Source organism: Cotesia glomerata, linkage group LG3 (assembly GCF_020080835.1).
Source record: "Cotesia glomerata isolate CgM1 linkage group LG3, MPM_Cglom_v2.3, whole genome shotgun sequence".
Lineage (NCBI taxonomy): Eukaryota > Metazoa > Arthropoda > Insecta > Hymenoptera > Braconidae > Cotesia > Cotesia glomerata.
Window position 1 is genome coordinate 22,412,424 of NC_058160.1, and position 22,625 is coordinate 22,435,048.

General features: G+C 34.3%; 1 protein-coding gene across 1 annotated transcript; it reads left to right on the forward strand.

Moving 5' to 3' along the window:
* Positions 1-547: 547 nt before the first annotated feature.
* LOC123261247 (laminin subunit alpha) lies at positions 548-22,153 on the forward strand. Its single transcript, XM_044722800.1, has 16 exons — positions 548-918; positions 1,426-1,572; positions 2,856-3,263; positions 3,437-3,650; positions 4,225-4,434; positions 4,510-4,782; positions 4,862-4,999; positions 5,085-5,357; positions 7,510-7,809; positions 7,890-8,048; positions 8,160-11,239; positions 13,259-14,954; positions 15,795-19,042; positions 19,730-19,889; positions 19,989-20,216; positions 21,785-22,153. The coding sequence occupies exons 1-16, from the start codon at positions 712-714 to the stop codon at positions 22,060-22,062; spliced, it is 11,019 nt and encodes a 3,672-aa protein (XP_044578735.1). The 5' UTR covers positions 548-711; the 3' UTR covers positions 22,063-22,153.
* Positions 22,154-22,625: the final 472 nt, after the last annotated feature.

Here is a 22,625-nt window from a genome sequence, read left to right on the forward strand (position 1 = left end):
AGATTTTTAAAAATTTTTCTTGTTAAAAAAAAATTTGCGTGCCAAATTGATAAAAAGTTTGATTTATGAATAGAAAATACTTGAATATAAATATTTTTAAGAAAAAATACTTGAAGTTAAGGTCTAAAAGTTATAAAAAATGCAGCAATACTAAAAAAAAATCAGGTATAAAAATTTTGCAGTTACTGTGTTTTAAAATTGGGCAGCCGAATTGTCAATTTAAATTCAATAAAAGATAATAAAGAAATTTTTTGTGCCGCTTGGGTACTTATAAAAAAGTATTAATTATTTAAAAATTTTTTACTACTAAATTTATGGAAAAAATAAATAAAAAAGAATAAAGAACGGATAGGAAGAAAAGGAAGATGAAAGTGAAGAAGAAAAAAATGCTACTACAAAACACATTCTCTCATTCACCCCATACTTCTTTCTCTGTTCCATCTCCATCTCCATCATCTCTACTCGCGTAGTTACAAACTATAACTACAACTAACCAGCTACCGCATAAGCAGCATAGCCTGTGATCTGAATTTAGTCTGGATCTGTTCAGTTTGGATGCAGAAGCCAAGCCGGCTTCATCCTAGCACGGGTGGGAGAAACACTCGATTGTGTTATTTTTGTTTTTTACTTTGTTCTATAAATTGACTGTATCAGTGATAAATAATAAGAATAAGTTAATAAATAAAATACTATCAAAATAATAGTTTTAAGATGAGGTGGTTGCTGCTGCTATGCTTTGGAGTAATCCAAAGCATAAATGCAGAAATTTTAACTCCTCCTTACTTCAATTTGGCTGAAGGAAAAGAAATTATTGCCTCGGCAACGTGTGGTGTCGATACTCCTGGTCCTGAATTGTACTGTCAGCTTGTGGGTGCTAGTTCTGATCAAGACGAGGATGTCAATCTTATTCAAGGACAAGTAAATCCTTTTTTTTTATTATTTATTTATTTTTTATAGCAAATTTTTTCATCTTGGTCCTGAAAAAAATGATTATAAAATTTTAATGAATTAAAATTTCCAATAAAATAAAATTTTTAATAATTACATAATTTAAAATATATTATTCATGCATGATAAAAATTTCTTGGATTATTTCTGAATAAGTATTTTAGATAAAAATGACCCAAGATAGCCCTAATATATATGTTATCAATTTAAACATAAATTATGGGTTTACAGATGTGATGTAAGTTAATACAACAGTAACAGAGTTTAAGAAGTAAAGTTTTGAATTTAAATTCTCATGACCAAAAATAACTTACGTAGACGTTTACTTGGATTTGTTTTATTGCTTCCCATTATTGTTATGGCTGTTGTTATTTTTTTTACTGTTGTTATTTGAGTCGTAATGTATGCTGATGTATGAGGGTGTGCAATTATTTTAAAACCATGAATTATTAATGAAAAATTTGAATTTAAAATAAGGTTTGCGATGTCTGTGATCCTACCGTGCCGGGAAAAAATCACCCCCCGGAGCATGCAGTCGATGGAATGGAAACCTGGTGGCAATCACCGCCGCTATCTAGAGGAATGAAGTACAATGAAGTTAATTTGACAATAAACTTGGGCCAGGTAAATTATTCTTTAAATAATTCTATGTATATTAAGTAAAAAATTTAGAGTATAGAGTGAAGAAATAAGAGGAAAGTATATATAAATTTATCTCTTCGAAGAATACGATAAAATGAGTTATCAATTATGTAGGCGGCTTCCTGAGACACAGGAAGCGTATTATCGCTCAGATAATATTCAATCTTTAAATGTATGTTTCGATATTTTATTGCAATAAAATAGACTTTTATTTAATTAAGTATTTTTTTTTTTATTAATTTTGGATTCTAAGTTACTAAATTAACGACGACCGTCGCCTAGAAAGAGAGTATTCTTAGAATAAGGATTGCTGAAGCCAGAAGGGCTCTAAACCCGCACATGTTTTTAGATCCATCATGTACACGAGTAAAAAGCGGAGGAGAATAGAAAAAGAAATAGAGAAAAACGAGATATAAATGTTTGAGGCTGTAAAGAAACACATCTGGCCATCGGACCCTTTATACTTGAAAAAAAAAAACTACTCCCACGTTTTGTTATTTTATTAACATAGATAAAGAAAAATATGTTGACATTTTTAAATCGCTTTGATTTCAATAATCTGGAGTATACGATACTTGAAAAATTACAAGTAGAAATAGTTCATTTTAATTTAACTATTTAAGTAAATTATAAATAATATCTATTATAATAAATTTTCTAAAAATTTTTTGTTAAATTAATATTTAAGTTCTCGTCCATATTTAAAATATTTAAATAACTTGATCTTGGGAATTTGGACAATAAATGAAGATATTAAATGATAAGAATTGCAACGTTTCGCTGATCTATTTAAGCTTCATCAGGCAAACTAAAAACCAAAAAAATAATTTTTAGTTAATACAAATATTTGACATATAAAACAAAAATAAATGAAAATGACAATAGTTACTCTTACGGTTAACATCCTCATCTGGTTGTTACATAGTCAATAGATGTAATAAAGTAAAACAGCATCTTCATAATCTCAAACATTTTTTAAATTACAACTTGTTTAGATTTCTCTCAAATACCATTCAGATTAATAAATTAATAAGATAAAGATTTTTTGTTAAAATTTCTTGAAAGTAAATTTTATTTTTAAATTCTTAATAAAATTTATTTTGAACAAAAAATTTTAAAAATTAATTATTGTAACAACTTAATTTAATTTATTACCCTGATAATAATAATAAATATTTTTATTGTTAAAGAACAATGATAACTATCAATAATTATAGTTTGTAATTTATAATTATTAAATAATAAAAATTTTTTTAATTTACTAGGAATTCCACGTAGCATATGTGTACATACGTATGGGAAATTCTCCACGTCCCGGTTTGTGGGTGTTAGAAAAGTCGAAAGATTACGGCAAAACCTGGCAGCCGTGGCAATATTTCTCCGACTCAGCAAGCGATTGTATTACATACTTCGGCGTAGACAGCAGAATGCCGATTTCACGTGACGACAGTGTGATATGTACGACTGAGTACTCGAAAATCGTGCCATTGGAAGGCGGAGAAATACCTATTTCTATCTTGAACAACCGTCCATCTGCATCTCACTACTTCAATTCTACTCCCCTTCAAGAATGGACCCGCGCTACCAACGTCAGGTTCCGATTTCTCAGGACCAAAAATCTTCTTGGACACTTGATGTCCGTCGCTCGCCAGGATCCTACTGTAACAAGAAGAGTAAGCATATATTAGATAAAAATTTATATAAATTTTTACTTACCAAACCAGTCAATGGCCTATTTGTATCCTTATCAACCGATAAACTTCAGACCTTCATATTTAATGAAAGATCTCTGAATAAATTCATAATACACTCATTCATCAGTTTAATTTTTTCGTTATATTTTTAGTACTTTTACTCGATAAAAGACATCAGTATTGGTGGTCGTTGTATGTGTAATGGTCATGCTGCGACTTGCGATATCCGCGACCCAAAGCAGCCGAAAAAATTGGAATGTATTTGCCAGCACAACACATATGGTCCTCAGTGTGCTTCATGTTTGCCAGGATTTCAGCAGAAAAAATGGCAAATTTCTACAGCATTTAAGAAGTTTACTTGTGAACGTATGTATTATGTACACCGAAAAAAAATAAACTTAAACCAAAAAAATAATTTTGAAGAATTTCATTGTCTTTAATCAAGACGAAAAATTCTTGACTCGAGTAAAATTTACTTAAATCAAGAAAAATTTCTTAGTTTAAAATTTTTTTCACTCAAATCAAAAAAAGTTCTTTTAATTTATTTATACGGAAAAAAAGAAAATTCGAAAAAATACAATATAAATAGTAATGTGTCCCGTCGTATTAAAAACTAGAAAAATTACAGTTCAAGATAACATTTTTCTAAATTCGAACTTTGAATGTTAATTTTCAGAGCTTTCAATGTAATATTTACATTTTACAATGTAATTCTTACAAAATCTGTAATAATTGCAATCTGAAACTAATTTTTCCAGTTTTCATCATATTATGTAATTTTTCTATTTTTCTTTTTTCCATGTGCTTGATTCAAGTAAATTTTTTTTTCTGTATATAAATATAATCATAATTAATTTTTAATTTCATAAATTTGAAACAGGAATAAAATTTTTAACTAAACTTTCTGAGTAATATCAAAGAAAAAATATTTTTCTTCCAGCGTGTAATTGTTTTGGACATTCAACCGAGTGTATTTACGACTCCGAAGTGGATGAAAAGCACTTGTCTCTGGACATTCATGGCGTTTACGAAGGTGGTGGAGTTTGTCAAAATTGTGCGCATAATACCCAAGGAATAAATTGTAATCAATGTAAACCCAAATACTTCAGACCCGAAGGAAAACCATTGAATGCTACGGATGTTTGTCAACGTAAATATTATAAATATATTTTACCAATTAATTAAATTTGGATTTTTTTATTTACCAATTTTGTATTTTTCTCAGGATGTGACTGCGACTTTTTCTACTCGACTGGAAACTGCGCCGAGTCGACGGGCAAATGTGAATGTCGGCAAGAATTCACAGCTCCTGATTGTGATTCTTGTGCGTACGGATACTTCGGATATCCAAATTGCCGCCCGTGTGAATGTCACCTGGGTGGAACAGACGGTTATCACTGTGAAGCTATTGAAGGAAGTTGTCCGTGTAAAGAAAATTATGCTGGAGCTTATTGTAATCTTTGCGCTGAAGGATATTACAAATTTCCTGAATGTTTACGTGAGTTTTTTTTTTCATTATGTTTGTAATTAATTACAAAATAATAATAATAATAATAAATTATTTATAAAAATTTCAGCCTGTGAATGTAACTCACAAGGATCTCTTGATGATGTTTGTGATGTGGTGAGTGGCAACTGTACATGTAAGAACAACTACGGAGGCAGAACTTGTGATATTTGTGAAGATGGGTATTACAATTATCCAGTTTGTACTTGTAAGTTGATTTTATATAATTATATCTTATGAAAAAAAAATACTTATTTTTAATTGCATAAAATAAAATATTTTACTTCTTGAAGACTGTAATTGTGATGCGCGAGGAACTGAGCCCCAAGTATGTAACAAAAGGGACGGTAGTTGTCTCTGTAAAGAAGGCTACGGTGGAGCAAGATGTGACCAATGTATCAAAGGTTACTATGGATATCCAAATTGCAGACCATGTAATTGTAGCTCCGTCGGTTCTTCTTCAATAAGTTGTGATGCCAATGGTAAATGCTCTTGTCTTGGTAATTTTGCTGGACGAGCTTGCGATCAATGTAGTCCTGGTTACTTTATGTATCCCGATTGTATCAGTAAGTACATACAATTTAATATTATTATTAAGGAGATTCTAGTGAAGTTGTTATTAATTTAATAACTAAAAAAGTTGTAAAATTATTCAAGTTTAAACAATTTTTAATAAATCGACAATATAAGTCAATATTTTTTTTTTTTTAAATCCGGAAACAGCATCTGAAACTTTTACAGAATAATTATTATTTTAACTTTCATTATTTCACAAAATTTTTCAACTTTAATTGTAATTAATACATGCTATGTATTTAAATTATACTAGCAACCTTGCAGTTACTATGACTGCCGTGACTTGTGAACTATAAATAAATAAAATTTTGCTTTATTAAATAATGACTTTTGTTAAATTGCACTGTACTTTCTTGAATATTGACGTTTTTAAAGATATAAGCTCATCTCGATGATACACTCATCAAAAGCTTTCATTTGAGTACCTACATGCATTTTGATATATTTTTCATATATACATAAATACCCGAGAAAAAATGTTTCTATATAATTATATATAATCATACATGATTATATATGGAATTGTATATGAGGTTATATATAATCATATATAATTATATATGACTATATATGAAGCAATATACAGCCATGCAAGATTGTATATAGTCCCATATATAATTATATATAAGTATATATAATTATATATGCTTATATATAATTAACAGACATAAAAATTTTTTCTTTGAAAAAAAATTTTTTTTTGGTAATCACAAAAAGTGTAAAATGATGTTTATAATTACGTTTAAATAATTCTGAAATACAAAATTTGTCACATTTCCTATGAGATGTTTTGGTATGCTCTGCTACTACCTAATAGTAAAATCATTATTTATTTTATTATTTAAATAAGTGTTATATTATAATGAAATTCGGTAAAATAAATAAATTATGAATAATGACTATCCAAATATATATTAAAATCAATTTTTATATTCCATTTATGATAAACTCATATGATACATTATGTAGATCATAGAATCATTATCATCTAAGACAGCAGCACAGCAGACAGACACTTTAAGACGCACGGAGATCACTAAAGTTAAGCAGCATTGAGCAGAGTTAATAGTTGGATGGGTGACCGCTGGTGTTATAGCTATAAAATTATATCTAGATATTTTTTTTTGCATTTTAATTGGTTACACAGAATTGCGTAGGACCATATTAAATATTCTATCCATAAAATTAACCCAATAATTAATTAGATGTAATAAATATATAGTTAAATATTGTTATATATAATCATATATAGTTATATATAATTAGATATGGTTATATTTGGCCATTTTTCATATATAATCATATATAACCAATTTATATATAAATATTTATAAATATTTTTTCTCGGGTATAATATATATAAATATATGAAAAATTGATGTGGGTACTCAAATGAAAGGTCTCGATGAGAGTAATGTCGGGGTGAGCTTATGTCTTTAAAAATATCAATAGTTCACAAGATACAAGGTCATTTCTTAATTATTTTTGTTAACTTGCACTGTAATTTCTTAGCTTATGAGATCTGCAATTTCTTTAACTGAAACTTGCAATGCTCATTACAAATTTTTTTTTCATATCAATTATTATTCATTTTTGTAAGAAAAACACGGGAATGTTATAATGATTGCACATTGAAAGTTATAATGAATATTAGCTAGAATAATTATATGAATAAAAGGTGCATGCCAATTCGATAGAATTGAGAATTGAGAATAAATATATAAAAAATTGATGTGGGTACTCAAATGAAAGGTCTCGATGAGAGTAATGTCGAGGTGAGCTTATGTCTTTAAAAATGTCAATAGTTCACAAGATACAAAGTCATTTGTTAATTATGTATCTAGAGATAGAGCATTTTCAAATGCAGCCTAAATACTTATCATAATAAATTGACTATCGGTGAGAATGATATGAAACTTTGAAAAGTCACAAATTCAAATGGACATTTGCAATGACACTAAATTTCACTAAAAAAAACAATTTTATCATATGACTATCCTGGACACAAAATTTTTCTTATTCTCTTAATAATATAGATTATTTTTGCTAAATTCTCGTTAAATTAAACTTAACAATTAAAATTTCAAAATTAAAAATAAAAATATTTTATAATTTGATTTGTTAATCAATAATAAATTTCAGGCTGTAATTGCGATAGCCATGGATCCATTGGAGTGTCTTGTAACTCTGAAGGCAAATGTCAGTGTAACGAGAACTTTGACGGACTGCAATGTGACCAATGTAAAGAAGGCTTCTACAATTTCCCACGATGCGAGGGATGTAATTGTGATCCCGCTGGTGTTCCTAAGTCTTTCACAGGATGTGGGTCATTGCCAGCCGGTGAGTTGTGTCAGTGCAAAGACCGGGTCCAAGGAAGAATTTGTAATCAGTGCAAGCCACTCTTCTGGAACCTGCAACAAGCCAATCCTGATGGATGCGAAGGTATTTTATTTTTTCAAAATTCGTTTTACCATTATAGTGATCAAATTTATCAAACTGAATCAAACTTGTTTAATTTTTAGACTGCAAGTGTAACGTTCCTGGTGTTATTGGAGGTATCGGTGAATGTGACACGAAATCTGGTCAATGTATTTGCAAACCAGGCGTAACAAGTCGCGCGTGTAACCTATGTGTTGACGGGACTTATAATTTGGATGACTCGAATCTCTTTGGATGTTCTGGTAAATTCAATTCATCAATTTTCACGTAAACAATTAAAAATTAATTAGATTCATAAATTAAATTAAATATTATCATCATCATTAATCATTACTAAACTCAAAATTTTTCAGTTTGCGCTTGCGACATTGGTGGATCTATAAGCTCAATTTGTGACAAGAGAACCGGACAATGTCCTTGCCAGCCACGAGTCACCGGTCAAACTTGTACAGAACCCCTGAAAGCTCACTACTTCCCAACACTCCACCAATTCCAGTACGAAGTTGAGGATGGCCGAACGCCCAGCAACAGTCCCGTAAGATACGGTTTCACCGAAGACGCCTTCCCCGGGTACAGTTGGAAAGGATACGCCGTATTCTCAGCCCTTCAGAATGAAATAATCCAGCGTGTCTACATCTCTAAGCCTTCTTTGTACCGCATGGTTCTAAGATTCGTAAACAAAAATTCCGAACCCGTGTTAGGAACCATAAAAATCACACCAGACAATCCTCAAGAAATTGAACAGACCTTCAAAGTCCAGCTGAAGCCGACTAACGATCCAGCATTTGTCACTGTCGCTGGTGTTCATGGAAACTTGCCCGCGACTATGGTGATGAATCCTGGGTACTGGTCAATATCCATTGCTACTGAGAAGAACTTGTTCCTTGATTACTTCGTACTTTTACCTGCCGAGTACTACGAAGCCACAATTTTAACCCAAGATGTCGATTTGCCCTGCGAAGTTGGTCAGAAGAGTCTCTGTCGTCACTACGACTACCCAAACCTCAACTACTTTGACTCAGTTCATGGCTCTGGGGGCTTTTTGAACACCGAATCAGGGAGATTTCCTCTCACTGAATATTTCACAGACCACGACGTCCTCAACGAGATTAACCAGGACGAAATCCCTCTAATCAACGAACAGCAGAAGCGAATCCTCTTTGAATTCCGTGTCTCCAAACCTGGATCGTACATTCTCCTGGTGACCTACGTCACCGCGCGAAAAGACACTTCAACCTCGACGCTGCTCATTGAAGTAAACGGAAGCCCCCAGGGTAAGGCCACCATCCATCCTTGCAAATACACCAGTATTTGCCGTCAAGTCGTCACGGACAGACACGGAAAAATAGGAGTTACTAATTTCGCTGATAATTATGCTACTTTGGTGCTAACTGGTGAACCGAACTCGAATATTGCCGTTGATTCAGTGGTTGCTATTCCTTATGAGCGATGGTCGCTGGACTACATAAAACCCAAGTCAGTCTGCGTGAGGAAGAATGGAAAGTGCGTCCAAGGAATATTCCCCGGAGGCGCTGATGCGAAAAAAGTCGAATTCGAAGCGAATGTTGAGGGTACAGAAATTGACAATCGTCCGCCGGGAATTTTTGATAATACGACTAAGCTTATTTACTTGGACCAGAACAACTCTCTAATTGACATCAGAACAAAAGTTCCCGCGCCTGGAGAGTACGTGTTTGTTATTCAGTACTACCAACCTGATAATCCGGAATTTGAGCTGGAAGTTCTTGTACAGAATGGTAAATTTTACGAGTCAAAAGTTGCTGTACCGCATTGTCCGAGTAACAGCGGGTGTCGCAGTATTATCAAGCAGCAGGATGGTAACTTCAAGTTTCAGTTGATAGAAAACGTTGTAATAAGTTTTAAAAATCCAGGATATGGTACATGGCTTGATTATTTGCTGATAATACCAGCAGAGCAGTATGATGATAAAGTCCTGAAGAAGATTCAATTTGACCAGACTAAGGAGTTCATCCAAAGGTGTGGAAATAATCACTTCCACATAAACACAATAGATGATGGTTTCTGTCGAGATTCAATATTTTCACTGACTGCGAATTACAACAACGGAGCGCTGCCTTGTCACTGCAGTGCCCACGGAACGACGAGCTTCGAGTGCGACAAATTTGGCGGACAGTGTCCTTGCAAGCCTAACATCATTGGACGGCGCTGCGAAATCTGTAAGACGGGATTCTACGGGTACCCGAATTGTAGACCGTGTAATTGCCCGATAACTGCGATTTGCGAACCAGAGAGAGGAGAGTGTATCTGTCCATCAAGAGTAATTGGAGAGAGGTGTGATCAGTGTGAGGAAGGCTCTTATGGATTCCATCCGATTATCGGGTGTGAAGAGTGCAATTGCTCGCCTGCGGGAGTTCTCAATAGAGATAGGCAGTGTGATTTGCTGAATGGAACTTGCAAATGTAAAGAAAATGTCGTGGGACGTCAGTGTGACAAATGTCAGAACGGGTATGCCCAGTTTCCATACTGCGAAGCTTGTGACTGTGATTTTAAAGGAACCACTGCTGAAATTTGCGATCAGTACACTGCGGAATGTTACTGCAAAGCGAATGTTCAGGGCTCTGCGTGCGATATTTGTAAAGAAGGAACATTCAACTTGCAAGCTGAGAACGATCAAGGATGCAGTAAGTGTTTCTGCTTTGGAAAGACCACCAGGTGCGATTCCGCTAATCTTTACAGGGCTTACGAGTACAATATGATTGACTGGGACGTGGCGGTGATCCAGGAAAAGACGGGGGTGGTTAATATCCTGTCGACGATTCCTCAAGAGTACAATGAGACCTCGATTATCGTTACTTTGACCAACAATAATGAAACTTCTGGTAATACCGTGTACTTTTCGGCTCCGGGTAATTATCTGGGGAAGAAATTGACTTCCTATGGTGGAACGTTGAATTACACTGTGTATTACAGTACGGGTCCGTTTGGAAAAGCTGTTGCGGGACCTGATGTCATCCTGATGGGCAGCGATAATGTCTTGTACCATTATGCCGAGGAACAGCCACCATCATTTGCGAACTTTGAAGCCTCGGTAGCGCTGGTAGAGTCTAATTTCATCACGCAAGGAAATGTCGAAGCGACGAGAGAGCAGATGCTAGTGACGCTGGAAAATTTGAAGGGTATATTTATTAGAGGTACTTACTGGGAGCCAAGTATTGCCATGACCTTGTCCCAAGTATCGATGGATACCACTACGGATACATATGTGCCTGGAAGCGAGCAGGCGAGTAGTGTTGAGCAGTGTCAATGTCCGCCCAATTATCAAGGTCTATCTTGTGAAGAATGTGCTCCAGGGTACTATCGGGTTGAGTCAGGACCTTATGGTGGGTCTTGTGTTCGCTGCCAGTGCAATGGGCACGCTGATACTTGTGATGTTAAAACTGGAATCTGTTATGTAAGTTCTTTTTTATTCTATTTGAAAAAAGGTATAGTTTTAAACGTAACAGCGGTTGTTAAATTCAAGTAGTTATTAGAAAACTTAAATTAAAAAAAATAATGATTTAATCTACAAGTTTAAGATGATTAACAGATTGGTTTAAAAAATTGACGTTTTGACTCTTGCTAATACTCAGTTTGCAATTTATAATTTTCACTGTGGTCTAATTTCTGACGCTTGAATTGCAAGCAACTTATCTCTTTGGACGAAAAAAGAAAAAAATTCCTTAAAAATTAGAAATTTTCAAAGTTATTTCAGTTCACTTTTTAACTCTTGACAATGATTTCAATCTAATTTTTCATTGAACTATTCAATGAAAATAGACAAAATTTATATTAACTAGCAACCTTGCAGTCACTATGTGACTGCCGGGACTTATGAATTATAAGTAAATAAAATTTTGCTTTATTAAATAATGACTTTTGTTAAATTGCACTGTACTTTCTTGAATACTGACGTTTTTAAAGATATAAGCTCATCCCGATATTACACTCATCAAGAGCTTTCATTTGAGTACCCACATGCATTTTGGTATATTTTTCATATATACATATATATAATATATATAAATATATGAAAAATTGATGTGGGTATTCAAATGAAAGGTCTTGATGAGTGTAACATCGGGATAAGCTTATATCTTTAAAAATCTCAATAGTTCACAGGATACAAGGTCATTTCTTAATTATGTATCAAGAGATAGAGCTTTTTCGAATGCAGCCTAAATACTTATCATAACAAATTGACTATTAGTGAGAATGATATGAAACTTTTAAAAGGCACAACTCCAGATCAAGACCTTTCTAATAATACCAAATTTAACCATAAAAACCCGTTTTATCATATAAATACACTGGCCACAAAATTTTTTTTATTGTCTTAATAATATAGATTATTACCACAGTAATTATTTAAATTTTAACAAAGTTTGAATTTTTTCAATCATTACTTTTTTAAATATAGTGTGCTTAGACTTTAAGTAAAAAATAACTTTAACAGTGTCTTCAATCTTAAAAAAATTTTTTTTTGATCTAACTATTGCACTTAATATATTTGCAATTGCTATCAATTAGTGAAAGTATATAATACTTTACATTCTCATCTAATTTATTTCATTATTCAAGTCAAAATTTTGTTAAAACTTTGACTAAAGCTAAAAAGATAAAAATAACTTGATTTTAAACCTTTTTTTTATAAATTCTAGTAATAATTTTTAAATAACAATTATCCAAAATTAATTGCTACAGTCAATTAAAAATTAAAGAACTTTTGATTAGTTAGGGGTCATCCATAAATTACATCACACCTTAAAGGGGGGGGGGGGGAGGTATCACCAGAATGTGACATTGTGTGACAAGGGGCAGGAAGGGGGTCAAAAGCTTCGTGACGTCACATGTTAAAATTTAAAATACTCAAACGCGACACTTATGTGCGAATAAAAAACTTCAAATATTTACGAACTCGTATCTATATTTATTAATACTTTAGCACTCGTTATGAGATTATCTCTTACGCGACAATATCTAACTTCTAAAGCGGCGTTGTAATGCAAGTGAGATACTAAAATTCTCGAGTTTTTAATAGTAAGGGTCTGAGTTACACCTGATTTACCAGTAATAACTAATATGAAAGAGTGGGTCTAAAGTCCATGGACACAAGATGATTAAGTTTTGCATCATTAATTAACATAATTAGTCATTTATTGTTCTTAACTAGTCGTTTGTTTTCTCTGTTATCTAAAATATTTGACTTTATGTTGATTTTATGAAAGATTGTTTAGTAAATATAAGAAAAAATGAAAATAACATTTTTTTTATATTATTTTTAAATACATACATAAAATTGAAAAATGTGTGACGTCACATAAAGGGGGAGGGGGTTCTGAAAATGTGACAACCTGTGACAAGGACGGGGGAAGGGGTTAAAAAGTCCTGAAATGGCCCCATTAAATAAAAAAAAAATTTTCATTACTTACAGGATTGTAAAAACGGAACAACCGGCGACCATTGTGAATACTGTGAACAAGGATACTACGGAAACGCAACAATTGGAACCCCAACTGACTGTCTAATCTGCGCCTGTCCTCTACCTCTTGCTTCCAACAACTTCGCGACAGGTTGCGAGGTAAATGAAGCAGGAAATAAAATCAGCTGTGACTGTCTTCCTGGTTACTACGGAGCCCGGTGTGAATCTTGCGCAGCAGGATTCTACGGCGACCCCAACATCGAGGGTGAATTCTGCAAACCGTGTGAGTGTTCCGGGAACATCGACACCAACGACTTAAGTTCCTGCGACTCTATAACTGGTGAGTGTCTTCACTGTTTGAACAACACCTACGGCGAGGCCTGCAATCTCTGTGCTCCCGGGTTTTTCGGAGACGCTGTTGAGCGTAAAGACTGTCAAACATGTAACTGCGAGGCTTGCGGAATGGAACACTGTGACAGCTACAACGGACTCTGTCAATGTCGACTTAACGTAATTGGTTCTAGATGTGACCGCTGCGCAGAAAACCACTTTGGATTTGACTCTTGTAACGGTTGTCAAGCCTGTGATTGCGACGTCGCTTCAGATTACGCCCAGTGCGACCTCACTTCAGGCCAATGTAAATGCAAGCCCGGTGTCACTGGTCGTAGATGCGACCGCTGTATTGCCGGTTTCTGGAACTACGGACCAGAAGGGTGCACTTCTTGTAATTGTAACACCGGGTACTCGATTGGAGCTTCCTGTAACACAACAACTGGTCAGTGTTCCTGTTTGCCTGGAGTTATTGGAGAAAAATGTGACCACTGTCCTCACCGGTGGGTTTTGAAAGAAGGTGACGGCTGCTATGAATGCGACTCTTGCATCGATGATCTTTTGGACGTCACCGATCGACTCGAGCATGATCTTTCTCCGGTAGCTCAAGAGTTCAACACCGTCGCCGAGAGCTACTTCACCAATCAACGTCTCAAGTTTGTGAATGACAGCGTAAACGAGTTGTACCCGGATGTTCAGCTGCTAGATTCAAGTCGCATTGATTTCGTTCCTCTGCATCAGGATATTGCGAAACTGGAACAAGAAGCGGCCTCCCAGAAGCGCCAGGTTGAGTATATCGTTGATGACAGCTTGACGTGGAAAGATGGCGCTGAGAAAACTCTTGTTGACATGAATAATTTGGAAACTGATGTAAGGAAGGAGATAGACTCGGTCAACTCGATTATTTCTGAAGTACAGTCTCTGGCGACTAACATCGGCCAAGGCGCGGCTGCTAAAGTTGATAGCGCGCTCAAGGAAGCTAATGAAATTTTGAATAAGATTAAAAATGTATCCTTTGTCAACTTCAGAGACAAAGCGATTGACCAGGCTGATCAGGCTAATGGTCTGGTGTCTGATATGACTGAGTACAACTTCCCGGTTAGTAATTTGACCTCCGCTGCTGGAAAACTGGGGGAAAAAATTCAAAACTTTAGTAGAAAGGTTGATGACTTTTATGTTATTATTGACAAAGCTGAGGAATTTACTTACGCAGCTGAAAAATTGATTGATGACAACAAGAGGTCCAAGGAGTTTGGTAACTTTGATTTGTTGAAGAATGCTACTACTGAGAGCCAAGATGATATTGCGACAGGAGAAACTTTGAATAGAAATGCTACTAGTTATTTGAATGAAGCTGATATTAATTTTTCAAGTCTAAGTATGTTTATTAATATTTATTTATTTTTATTTAGTAAAGTGGCGCAAAAAAACTGACTATTTTTTTTCTCGACTGAAAATATGTTAGTTTATCATGTTTTAATATCTCTTTTTTGAAATCAGATCAATAAAATTTTACGGGATTGTTTAAGATTTTTTAAGCTTTTACTTCCAGCTTTTGAACATGAATATTAAATTTTAATACGAACTTAATAGCGTTAATAGAGCTTATTAATAGAGTTTTAATATGAGACATTAATAAAAATCAGAAAAATAATAATAAATAAAAATTTCGACTTAGAATTTTGAGAATGTAAATCATTTTTAGCTTTTTTTGTGAAAAAAATTTATTGAATTTTTAATTATTACTTTGAAAATTTTTTAAATCTATACTAATTTTGAATATAGCAGTTAAAATTTATAGCTATTTATTCTTAATTTCTAATATCGACTTGAATATTCCAATGCCTGTATTAAATTTCAATTATTTTTTGAAATCATAATTCAAATATTAAATTATGAAAATTTAATTTTGTTTGTCCTGTAATTATGAAATCAATTTTAACAGTGTAAAAAATATTGGAATGAAGAGAAAAAAAATTAAAAGCAAAAAAATTTCAATTTTTAACGATTTTTAAACTTTTCAAAAATCTTAAAGAACTCCTAAAGAATTTTTTATCGAGATAATCTTTGAAGCTAGTTTTTAAAAAATAATAAAATAACATATTTTCATAAAAAGTTGATTTTTTTTGCGCTACCCTATTATTTTATTATATATTATTTATTATTTATTACCCTAACTAACTAACTAACTAATAAATAAATTTTAAAATTTTCACAGAAGAATTAGTGTCAAGAAATCAAGAAGCGTACTTGCAACTAAACAACACATTGAATCAAAATGACAATGACTTATTAGACATAATAGACCTGGTCGGAAGAGCAGATGAGCATGCAGAGAATCTCTACGAGCTATCAGTTCAATTGGACGACAGTTTATCAGTTACCCGTAACACAAGTGCAGTAAGAGCAGTATCAGCTTACCGCGATATTGAGCGTGCAATTCAGGAAGCACGTGAAGCAGCTTACGAAGCTTTACAAGCCGCAAACAACGCAACCACGCTTTCGAATGGTGTTGACACGAAAACCATCGAGACTCTCGATCGGTCCTCGGAGTTGATGTCACTCGCGGAATCCGCGCTGACAGCCACTGAGCAAAAACTCGAGGCTGACTTGGACCAAGCTCAGCAGTTCAACAACAATCTCGCCAAGCAGAACAAAAAGAACACAGAGGCCTTGGATCGCATCAACAACACCTTAAATCAGCTGGCGCTGAGTTTTGGTTCGCCAACTGACGACGTCACCGAAGAGGCCAATGAGATTGAGCTAATGATCAACAATGCGATGGATCGTATGAGTGGTGTCGTTAATAAAATTCCCAATGATCTTAAAGATTCTAAGAATTTGACGAAAGACACAACTGATTCAATCCGCGACGTTTCCCAGGCCAAGAAGCAGCTGGATTCAGTCAGTAAAGTTCTTCCCGACATGGCGAACTTGCTGAGCAAGTTAGGAGAGACTCAGAAAAATATCGACGTGGTAGGCAGCGATCTGAAAGATAAAATAGAAGCTTTGAAAAGAAGAATCTCGAATGCGCGAGAACTCGCGGATAGATTTAAAATCGGTGTGACCTTCTATCGGAACACAACTCTTCAACTAAAGAACCCTGAGAGTTTGCCGCTACTAGCAACGTCTACTAAATTATCTCTCTACTTTAGAACCGACAAGGCAAACGGATTTTTATTGTACCTCGGAAACGAGGACAGAGGAAAGGTAACGCGACAAAAGACCCACGATTTCTTGACTCTGATGATCGAAGGTGGGTATCCGGTGCTGATCATTGACTTGGGTTCCGACCCGGTTAAAATCATCAACAAGAAATACGTATCAGACAATGTATGGCGACAGATAATTGTTGACAGAACGGGCAAAAACGTGAAGCTAATCGTCCGCGAAGACATCGGCGAAGGAAAAGACGACTCTTATGTTGAGGAACAAGTTGTTCCTGGTACTTACTCGATATTCAATTTAGACCAGGATCACTCAAAACTGTTTGTCGGTGGTTACCCAACGTCCTTCCAGACTCCAGATGCTGTGACTGCGTCTTCCTTTGAAGGACAAATGGAGGATCTGGTCATTGGAGACATTCCTGTGTCCTTCTGGAACTTTATAAAGGGCGAAAATAACCGCGAGGGAGCTATGGAACGTGACAAACTTATAGACTTCACCCCCAGCACGGGGTTGAGATTCGACAGGAATGGATTCGCAGTTCTAAGTATGAAGACCTCGCAGATACGTCACGATCCTTCGAAATTCAGCTTGAAAATGAACTTTAAGACCTTCGCGGAAGATGGTCTGATGTATCTGATGGGCAAGAGCAAGCATTTCCTCGCTCTGGAGATGAAAAACGGGCAGGTGTTGTACCAATTTGACTTGGGTGACGGTCCAGTGTCTTTGATGTCCCAGCAGAAGTACAACGACGGACAGTGGCACTCTCTAGAGGCTCGCAGACTCGAAGGAATCGGGTTGATGGAGATCGACGGTATTATGGTAGCTAAAAACGACCTACAGGGCAGCGGAAAGACCCTGGGGGCTAATGATCATATTTATGTCGGAGGTTATCCGCCAAATATACGACACCCGTATAAATCTGTGTCTAATGTCGGTTTTGAGGGCTGTATTGATGAAGTTGTTATTTTGGACACCTCGGTAGACCTCAGCAGAAATTCTCAGGCGTTCGGTGTCATGCCTGGATGTCCTGTACGATTTGCGAGCTTAGTGTCTTTCGAAAATGACTCATCTGGTTATGTGAAATGGCAGAACGTCACAGCAGACTCGATGCTGCAAGTTAATCTCAAGTTCAAGACCACTGCTGACAATGGTCTCATTTTCTACGTGACCGACCCCGAGCAGACGGCGAGTAGCACGCTTTCGATTGAAGACGGAGTCTTGGTGTTCAAGAGTCAAGGTGAGGAGGTAAGAAGTAGCACAGCTGGCAGTAAATTCAATGACAACGAGTGGCATGTTGTCACTGCTACGCATGATGAAAACGCCCTGAGAATAGACATTGATGATGTAGATAATTTCGTAACAGAGTACCCACCACCTCCTTTGAATATTCAAAAGGGTAATTTGTACATCGGAGGATTACCCAATGCGGGAGGTACGTTTGTAGGGTGCATTGGTGATGCGACACTCAACGGAGAGATCATAAACTTTGCGAACACAAAGGAACGGCCGAACGCGCTGCTCGGTAGGTGTCAAGGTGGTGAAACTCCTGCGCATACGCCGACTGAGAGTGACATTGGCGCCTGGCCACCTCCGATCGTCACTGGATTGCCGGAAACAATAACAATGATGTCAACTAACAGCAATATTATTGACGTAGAGGTGGATACTATAGAACCAGATCATGTTGACAGGGAGGGAAGAGTTACCTTCCCTCCGTTGACTGAAGCTCCTACGTTCACTGAAGAACCGGAGGAACCAGAGGAACCAAGAACGCCTGAGAATGAAGTGGTTGACCCGACGACTCAAGCTCCACCTTACACGGTTGACTCTTGCAAGCTGCCGTACATGCCTATGAGAGATCCCGAGAGCGAGAGTGGCTGGAGGTTCGGAACTGCTAGGTACAGCAGGCTCGAGTATGGCTCGCTGAATGGCAGGTACAAGAATGATTATGATCTTCAGATTGATCTCAAGACCGCCGCAGATGAAGGAGTTATTTTCTATAGCTCCGCGCTGACTAAGAACCATTTCATCGCGGTTTATATTCAAGGTGGTAGAGTTCACTACTCGTTTGATTGCGGTACCGGGCCCGCTTGGCTCAAGAGTGAGATTAAAATTAATGACAATCAGTGGCATACTATTAACTTCAAAAGAAGTGGTAATTTCGGCGAGCTTATTGTTGATAAAAACATACCAGTAGCAGAGTACTCGCAAGGTGGAGCTGTTACTATGGATGTCAATCCGCCGTTCTATGTCGGTGGAATACTGCCTGAATTGTCTGCCAATGTTCTGGCTAATATTGTAAGATTTTAATTAGTTAAGGGGGTATTCTAGTCTAGAAACATGAATTTCAGGTAATTTTTTGAAGTGCCATAAAAAAAAAAGGCAATCAATATTTTTACCATCCATTTTTTTATAAGTTATTTCTTAACATTACAAGAATACAGAAAAAAATAAAAAAAGTTGAAAATTCAAAAAATTAGCAGCTGATGAAGCACTATGGCATGAACTAGGGAAAAGTTAAAAAAAAATTTTTTCACAAAATGGCGACTGCCTGAAAAAAAAAAAAATATTTTTTGTACTACTTTTTTTGACTTTTTCGAATTTTTTAAAAATAGTAAAAATTGAAATTTGGGGATGACCGTAGTTCATGCCATAGCGACATTACTCTAAATTAATAATCTTTTTTATTTCCGATTGCTAGGAGGGTTGGAATCGTGGGCATAGTCACGTGCCAACTTTTTGAGACCCCCCACTTCATTAGCTTCTAATTTTTTGAATTTTCAACTTTTTTTATTTTTTTCTGTATTCTTGTAATTTTAATAAATAACTTATAAAAAATGGATAGTAAAAATATTGATTGCCTTTTTTTTACGGCACTTCAAAAAATTACCTGAAATTCATGCTTCTAGACTAGAATACCCCCTTAAATAGATAGTTGTTTAATTTTTACTTGATAAAAAAAAATTTTTTTTTTTTAATTTTTAGGGAACTAATAAGACATTCAATGGATGTCTCAGGAACTTTGAGATGAATGGCCAGCCAGTTGGTAAACCTGAAGAAACTGTCGGCGTAATTCCGTGTTCGAATCGGGTCGAGTCTGGCATATTCTTCTATCCAGGAAACGGCAGCAATTTATTCCGTGCGAGTATGTTAATTATCTAGACGAAAAAATAAATGAAAATTATTATTAATTTTTTATTTTAGATTTTTAGAGTTATTAATTAATAATTTTTTAATTTTTCAGTGGATAAATTTAGTGTCGGGCGGAGTGTTGATATTCAAATGGACATAAAGCCGAGATCGGCATCTGGACATCTGTTATCCGTACACGGAAAACGTCATTTCTTGTTACTAGAAATGGTTAATGGTACCATCAGGTTCCTCATGAAGACAACGAAGGGTCCTATTGAGACTTCCTTTGAACCAAAAATGCCTAATTCATTGTGTGATGGCAATTGGCACATCATTAGAGGTGATTTTTTTATTTTATATATTTCTTCTTTCTTAAGGGGTTAGGGGTAGTCAGAAAAATGAAAAAATGAGAATTTTCAATAATTTTTTTTTGTCAGTAAATCATTTTATATTATAAAAGTAATAATATGGCATCATTACACAGTGCTTTGACTTGACCACAAAAATTTGAAAAAAAAAAAAAAAAAAAATTGATAATTTCAAAAGTTATAACTCAGTTCTAACAAAAGGTCCTTGTAGTGATCATCATAAATCCTTTGAGATTCATCGAAAATCAATCGGACAGAAAAAAATAGTTTTAATAGATAATCTAGTGTCTGATCGAAACTTTTTTTTTTTGAAAATTAACAAAATGACAGTTAATTCTTTATAAAAAATCTAAATTTTTGAAAAAAAAAATCTTTCGATCAGGTACTAGTTTTTTATGTTTTTCAAAAGCTGTATAAATTTCATTGAAATCTAATAAGCGGTTTTCGAGTTATAGTGATCATCAGTTCAGAAAACAGTTTTAAGAAAAATGTATTTAAAGTTTTACATTCTCGAGAGCTACCTGCTCTCTAGCGTTCTGGAGTGCCTGAGCGCTCTTTATTATTTGTCGAATAACTCGAAAAGTATTTGTCAGATTCACTTCAAATTTTCAGGGAATATTTTTAAGATACAGTGGATTCTCGGTAACTCGAGCCTTGTCAAATCGAAATCCTCAGTAACTCGACAAAAATTTGTATTCCCTTCCGATGAACTCTTAAATACGCGATATCTCGAATTATTTAGACTCTGTTACTCGAACTTAGTATCGCTTCCCTTCCAGTATCGATAAAGGATATTTATACTCTATAATTCGAATTTTAAAAGTGAAACTCTATAAGTCCAAGTTAGTAAAATATAAAGACGTTTTTCTCCGAACTATCCAAGCTTATAGCAATCAAATCTAAATTCCTATAGGAATTTTCAATTCTTCTTATAGGGTAAAAGACCCCATTACTGACCGTTTCTTTGATTTTGGTACTTATTCAATTAATGAAATGATTAATTTCAATAATGAATATATTATTTCTAGTCTTTGACCTTTAGACCAAAAAAATTTTTAATTTTTATTCCATGTAGAACATTTTTTCATTAAAAGAAAAAGTGCCACTAATGGGGTCTTTTACCTTATAATTGTTTATAATTTTTCTCTCTAAGTTATTTTCTTGCAAATCAAGTGTTTTTTTAATTTTTTTGGTCTACTTGCAAATTTTGAACATCTTGTTAAGTCGAAAACTCGTTAACTCGAAGTTTTTATCACTTCCTTTGAAATTCAAGTTATCAAAAGTCCACTGTATTATACTTAAAGAAAAGTAAAAAAAAAATTGATTTTTTGAAAATTCTGACTACCCCTAACCCCTTAATAAAAGATAAAATTCCTATATTATAAAATAGATGAAAGTCTTGAAGTTAGTGAAAGGTCGAAACTCGCAAAAAACGGGCCACGATTCATTATTGGTTGAAATTTAGGCGCGCGCGTAGCGCGCTATTCAAATGTATAGTGCAATTGTAATTTAAATTATTAATTATTATTTTCTGTTTTAGCTGTCAAGCACAAAAATGCAGTACTACTATCAGTAGATCATGCAGATCAGAGAGCGGCTCTACCGAGTACAGCAAACAAAAATCCCGCTAATGTTGTTACGAAACATCCAGTATTTATTGGTGGGCATCCTCAGCTCGGAAAACGTTTACAGGGCAGCGTATCTCAGTCACAATACGTCGGGTGTATTAAAAATATAGTTATTAATTCAAATGAAATTACTTTAGATCCAGAGCGTGCCTTTGGACACGTAACAACTGGTATATGTCCGATTATTTAATTTACAAAAGCCCAAAATATATTAAAAATATATATAAGATTTTTTACAAGTCAATAAAAATAATTTTTTACTAATGTTGTTAGTCTGAAAAATAAAATAATTATTATTAAAAAATAAATGTGTGCAGTTATTTATTAATATAAGTTGCTTAATTAAATTGTTGAATAGATAATTGAATTTTTGTATTTTTTATTGAAATAATTACAAAAAATAATAAGCAAAGCATATTAACGGATCCCATTAAATAAAAAACATTGGAATACGTGTAATATTAATGTTTACTTGTTAAAAAAATTTATTATTTATCTATTGATAAGTATTATCAATTAATTATTTTCTATTTATTGTATCAGACATGGTGCGCATATCACTCAATTCAAAATAATTGTTTGACATAGTATATATAATAACTAAATTGATTATTAAAAACGTTACACTTTTTCAAATAAAAATAAAAAATATATTTATCTAACTTTTATTTATGTACTTTCGTAAAATATCACATAGCAATTAATTAAATAACTTATTAAATTTTAATTTATATTTACTTTTAATAAAAATTA